The sequence below is a fragment of the Pipistrellus kuhlii genome, unplaced genomic scaffold (genome assembly GCF_014108245.1).
Source record: "Pipistrellus kuhlii isolate mPipKuh1 unplaced genomic scaffold, mPipKuh1.p scaffold_m20_p_9, whole genome shotgun sequence".
Taxonomy (NCBI): Eukaryota; Metazoa; Chordata; class Mammalia; order Chiroptera; family Vespertilionidae; genus Pipistrellus; species Pipistrellus kuhlii.
In genome coordinates this window covers 66,514,597-66,520,596 of record NW_023425595.1, presented here as the reverse complement: position 1 = coordinate 66,520,596, position 6,000 = coordinate 66,514,597, and the positions used below count along the sequence as shown (strand labels likewise).

Genomic DNA, 6,000 nt, shown 5'->3' with positions numbered 1-6,000 from the left:
GCGAGGGACTCCAAAGGGTGAGGTTTGCCAGGCGGCTGAGGAGGAGAGGAAAAGATAAACCCGATCGTCTCCAGTGTCCTTGGAGAGTTGCTAGGAAGGATGGAATTCTTTTTTCTGTATTGATTCAAGTATTACATGCGTGTCCTTAGGCGTTCTTATTTTATTATTTATTTTGCTAACAGGCTGCTCTTTAACTGCGATGTAACTCACTGGGCGATGCGCACCCCCGCTCCGCAGGCCGCACAGTGACAGCAGGACAGCCGCAGCCGGAGGCTTGTCCGGAGGGAGGCGGGAGGAAGGACAGCGACGCGCCTCCTCCGTCCTCACCCACCTAGCAACTGGAGCGCGTGTTTGGCCTGGTTTCCCGCCCGCGAGCACGCAAGCCCTAGTTTCCCCACCCCCGTCTGCTGGCCAGGCGACCGTGGCTTCTGCGGGAGGGAGGCGTTCCTCAGAGGCGTCCCCCGTGCCCGCCTCGGCTGTAGGGGCTTCAGTGCCTGGGCCGCGGGCGAGGGGCCGGGCTGCAGTTTGGAGGGACAAACACCTTGTTTTTAGGGAAGCCGGGCAGCTGCGGACTGTGAGCGGCCAGGCAGTCCTTTTAGCGAGTCCAGCGGCGCGGCTTTGGGGTCCGGCTGGGAGCACCCCGCCTCGGGGCCGCTGCTGCGGCGGGAACCGGGGGCAGCGCGGAGCCGGCGGGGAGCAGCGCCCACGCGGGAAGGTCGAGCTCGAGGGTGAGGTCACCGTTGCCATGACTCCGGGCAGTGACGCGCGTCGGCACGTGACCAGCGGTTGCCATGGCGCCGGGCCCCGGCGGCGCGGGCGCCCCGCCCCGGAGTGACGTCAGCGCGCCCCCCTCCTCCCGCCCCCCGCCCCCTCCCCGCGGCGCCCCGCGGCCCCGGAGGTTCCAGTGCACAAGATGGCGGCGGCGGCGGCGAGCGGAGCCGGCGGGGCTTCGGGGACCGCGGCCGGGGGGGCCGGGCCGGCGGGCCGCCTGCTGCCTCTGCCGGCGCCGGGACCCCCGGCCGCCCCCGCTGCTGTGCCTCCAGCGGCGGGCTCGCCGCGTCCCCCTGCCCCGGCCTCCCGCGGGCCGGCGGCCGCCCGCATCGGCTACTACGAGATCGACCGCACCATCGGCAAGGGCAACTTCGCGGTGGTGAAGCGGGCCACGCACCTCCTCACCAAGGCCAAGGTAGCGGCGCGGGCGCGGGCGGGGTACGCGAGCCGGGCCGGGGTCGGCGGCGGCGGCGGCTCGGGGGCCGGGGGCGCTGGGCGGGGACCCTGAGGGGCCGGGGAGCGGGCGAGGGGGTGCGGGACCCGGACGGGGTGCGGGCCTGGGGCCGGGACCCGGCGCCGAGGCGGGAGGGGGGTCCCGCGCGGACCGAGGGAGGCGGGCGCCGGAACGTGGTGGGAACTCGGACGCCCCACGCGCTGAGCCGAGGAGACTCTGGAACCAGCGGTGGGGACCCCGAGGGGCCGCCCGGCCGTCTCAGGGCGCGAGTGGGCTCAGGGGGCCGGGGCGAGCTGGCCCCTTGTGACAGGTCTCAGTCCGCATAGGTGGCGGGCGGGGAGCCTGAGGAGAGACGAGACCACTGGAGGAGCCGAGGAAGGAAAAGGGGAAACGCCGGGGAGAAATTGCTTGCCTTCCTGCAGGAGTGGGCTCGGGGACCGGGCGGCGGGGGCCGGGGTGAGCGCTTGGGGAGCCGGGCTGCCGGCTGGCGTGGCTCTCGGCGGGCGGCCGGGCGGCGGCGGGGGCCCACTGGTTCCCCGGGACCTGCGGAGTGCAGTGGTGAGATTCAAGGTCAGTGAGGAAGCCACGTATGTATGCACAGGCATTCTTACCTGGCAAGTTCCCTGTTTGGGGAAACCGGGATAGCACTTTCCCCGCAGCCTTCTCCTTTGGGGGGATTGGAATCTAAGGCATCGGGCCCAATCGTTAGGTTTCAGTTGGACCCACAAAGCCCATTTGTACTCAAATTTCCCCTTTGTGCATTCTCTCACTTGAATGACCACTTTCAGTGGAGTCATAACCCCGCATTCAGCACGCAGTTTGCTCCCTCGGCCTGACCGGGAAGAACCCCACAGCTGCTGCTGCTGCCACATCAGAGCCCCGGCCCCGGCCCCGGCCCCAGCCCCAGCCCGCGCCGCTGTCATCCATCACCTACCGGGCTTCTGCCTTCATGGCAGTGGCTTGTCTTCAGAAGCCAGGCCTTCTCTCCTGCTCACTTACGCCTGGAGTTGCTTTCCCCCTTGTTTCTGCCCGAGGCTAGAGGGGGCCCTTGTGGCTGGCAGGGTGGGCGCCTGTGAACAACTGACTGGTCAGTTTCACTTCTCTGGGGCAGGGGTGCTCTCCATCCTTCTTGTCAGTTTTTATCAGAGGCCCTCAAGTCTGCGGCCTGAGCTTTGGGAGATCAAGTCCACGGTTCCCCATGTCCCCCATTGCCCTCCAACCATGAGGGGGAGTGGACTGAGCAAAGCCTCTGGTGCATTCCCCCTCCCACCCCCCCAGTGTTTCCAGTTCTGCTTACTGTTAGCCAAGCCAAACTTATGTTTACAAACAGCTCTAGGTTGGAGCCTTGTTCCTTGTTTTGTTATTTCCTTTTTGCTCCCTCCTCCCTCTTCAAGTAATCACATGTACTCCTGTGATTATTTTGCTTTGATCTTTAGGGGAGGGACTCTATGAATTTAATTGGTTACCTGGTTTATGGTATCTCTGCCTTAAAGAATTTTATATCTTCCAGACCTTGACTACACCAAAAATACTGATGAAAAATTTCAGACAGGCAGAGTTGAATGTTTTTGGAAATGTAATTGCAAACAGTTTATTCTTGGTGTTATATATAAAAGAGACATTTCTGTCTTCAGTAGTCAGCAAAACCAGAGGCTAATTATGGCTAGTCTGCCCACTTTCTAATTTTCCTGTGTGTGTGTGTTTTAGTTTTTTTCTGAGGCCTTGGGATCCTTCAGGACTGCAGCACTTTCAGCAGTGGCTTGTTTATAAATGGTGTCACTGTCTATGTTGGTTTTAACTTTGATCATTTGTGGTGTGGAGTTATGCAATTCATTTGTATGGAAATTTTCAAAATCTTGAATGAGACAAGTGGATGGCATAGACTGAGTTCAGTGAGTTTCACGTGTGACGGGAGCACACCAGCACGCATTTGGGTTTCTGCAGCAGTGTGCAATTTCCTATTTACAGTACAGTTACAGGCACCCTGTCTTCTGTTGCTTAAATTACCCCGAGGACATGCATGAAGTTTAATTCACAAGGAGTTGTCATGTGCTCTGGGTGAACGATGAGCATATTTTGGCCTGCTCCAGGTTTGACCTGAATCCACTTTGGAAGGGTTTCTCAAACGCTGACAGCTTAGATGTGCTGAACAGCTGCGGCCATACAGTACGAAGGCCTATTGAGGCCATGGCTTGGTTACATAACGCCAGGAAGGTGCCTGCGCTACCAGCAGTGGGAGAAGCTGCTTTTTCAGTTCAGGTAGGTTTTCTTCCCAGCACTGCAGCTTCTCTTCTGTGGCCAGGTCGCTTGGAACAAAGAGAGCTTCCCCCCCAATCTCTTTCTCCCAGAATGTATTATTATTTTTGTTTCTTCTTTTAGAGGTATGCTATTTCTTCTTTCTGCTTTTATTCCTATAGGCCTGGGTTTTTCTAGTAACCATATATAACAGTCATACTCTGGAAATTCCTATGACATTTGCGTTAGCTGAAGGAGGGTAGGTAGTAGGTGTTTCTGAACATCAAAGAAATATTATGGTCACCTTTTCTTATATGAACTTCCCTTTCCAAGGACTGAGAGGCTAAAGTAAACTTCACCTATTGACTAAACTACAGCACTGTCCAATAAGCAGTGAGGCTTGGCCCTTTCCCGATTCTGTTAACTCTCAAACCTCCTAGAGGAAGGACCTGGGGATGAATAAAATCAGTTGAGAAAGGGAAACATTTTCCTCTTTGGTTGCTGGTGATTTTTGCGGCACTGCGTCCGTGAGCTCAGCGTTCATGTGGGCAGCACTGCAGAGCCGAGCGCGTCACTGCAGAACAGCTAGCGGGAGCGCCTCTCTGACACGCTGGTGAGCAGCTTCCCTGGCTGTCTTTGTCCGACTCACGCTCACTTCCTTTTTTTTTTTTGGAGGAGCCTTAGTCTGAAATTCTTTGGCTCCATCCTTTTGGTAGGATACTCTGAAGTAGTAAAGAGCTTTAAAATAAAGATTTTCTGTTCTCAATTGCTTATAATCAGTTGTCTGTGCCTAATTATACTTTCACTGATTGGATGAGTGAAAACAAAGAGTAGATGTATTTTGTATATTTTTAAAGTATACATGACTATGACTATTGGTCAAAAAGCCATTGGTCAAATACTTAAAAGAATGCTTGTTTTTATTGATTTCAGAGAGGAAAAGAGAGGGAGAGAGAGATAGAAACATCAATGATGAGAGTGAATCATTGGCTACCTCTTACATACCCCCTACTGAGGATCTACTCCTGCATCCTGGTCATGTGCCTTAACCTGCAATTGAACTGTGACCTCCCAGTTCATTGAGCCATGCCGGCTGGGCCAATACTTAAAAAAAACAAAACAAACAAAACAAAACAAAAAAACAACCCACAAAAACCCTCACCTAAAGATAATGGGTTTTTAAACTGACTTTGAGAGAGAGAGAGAGAGAGAGAGATATCAATTTTTGCCATTTGTACTTACCCTAACTGGGTATTGAACCCGCAACCGAGGTATGTGTCCTGACCAGGAATCGAACCTGCATCCTTTTGGTGTACAGGATGATGCTTCAACCAAGTGAGCCAGCTGGCCAGGGCTCAAATACTTTTAATGTGTATTTCAACAGATGCATATCACTTGCCCATTACTGGTTTGTGGTAAGAGCGTGAGCTTTGGATAAGGCTGCCTGGGTTTGGGGCCTCTGTATTTAATAGTTGGGTGATCTTGGGTAAATTATTTAACTTCTCTGTGTTTGGATGCTCTCATCTGTAAAGTGAGGTGACAATAATACTATCTCCAAATTTAGGTATTATGAAGGTTAAATAATATATGTGAAGCTCTTAGAATAGTACTTGGAACATAGGAGGGATATATCATCATCATCATCATCATCATCAGAGGCTATAATAACAAAGGTGAATAAGACATAGTTCCCCTTTTTGACCTTTCACCCCTTTGGAACAGTTCATGAATGTACAAGCCATTCATTTTGTTTGGGTAGATGCCATCCTGATGATATTTGCTTTCAGGTTATGTCAGGGGCCACTTGGACACAGTTGGGTTAGACGCCTGTGGATTATGGGCTAATTTCATAAAATTGGGATTTAAAATAATTTTCCATTAGTTAAACTTTTTAAAATCATCATGAGACTTGTTTAATGAAAACTGTGACTGATGCTGCTTTTATTTGGGCTGCTTGGAATCTTCCATGCATTTGTGTTACTACTGTTTGTCACATTGGAACAGAGTTTGAGAGCAGTCTTTTCTCCAGAGATTACCTTAAATTTGATGGAGAATGTGAATTATTCTTACAAGAACACATTTGCATTTGGGTACTACTTAGAAGCACAAGGTCAGGATTCTTTACTTTAGATAACACACAGAGAAAACATGTTGCCCCATGACCCCATTCTACATATTGACCAGCCAGGAAACATCTGCGACTGCATGGTTTAGTGCCAACTCCTTTCCATGAGGAGAAAAACTCAGTGGGCTCATAGTTTTATAGCTACTTCTAAGTAAGACTTTCACGAAGCTCATTAGATGTTGTTTGTGCTCATCAGAAGACTGAAAGCAAGACTCAGTGGTAAGTAGAAAAATGAATTATGTCAAAAAGAAATTGTAAGTAAGGTTTACATTACGTTTGAGGGGATAGATCCACCCCTAGATAACACAGAAATGCCTACTGAAAGAGGACTAACTTCACTTTGATACATGTGATACTTCATTTGTGAGGGAGTTGCTGACTTTGTTGAAACTTTGTGAAGAGCTAAGATTGATCT

At 52.2% G+C, this 6,000-nt stretch overlaps 1 protein-coding gene across 6 annotated transcripts in view; it reads left to right on the top strand.

Moving 5' to 3' along the window:
• The first annotated feature begins 898 nt into the window (after window positions 1-898).
• The window catches only part of SIK3 (SIK family kinase 3), a 233,161-nt gene continuing 228,059 nt past the window's right edge, over window positions 899-6,000 (top strand). For all 6 annotated transcript variants that reach the window (XR_006740870.1, XM_036428322.2, XM_036428320.2 and 3 more), the window contains exon 1: window positions 899-1,186. Coding sequence is in view for 5 of the 6 variants with exons in the window: in XM_036428322.2 (XP_036284215.1) it covers window positions 914-1,186 (273 nt within the window). In the remaining variant the exon portion in view is untranslated. The remainder of the gene's footprint in view (window positions 1,187-6,000) is intronic.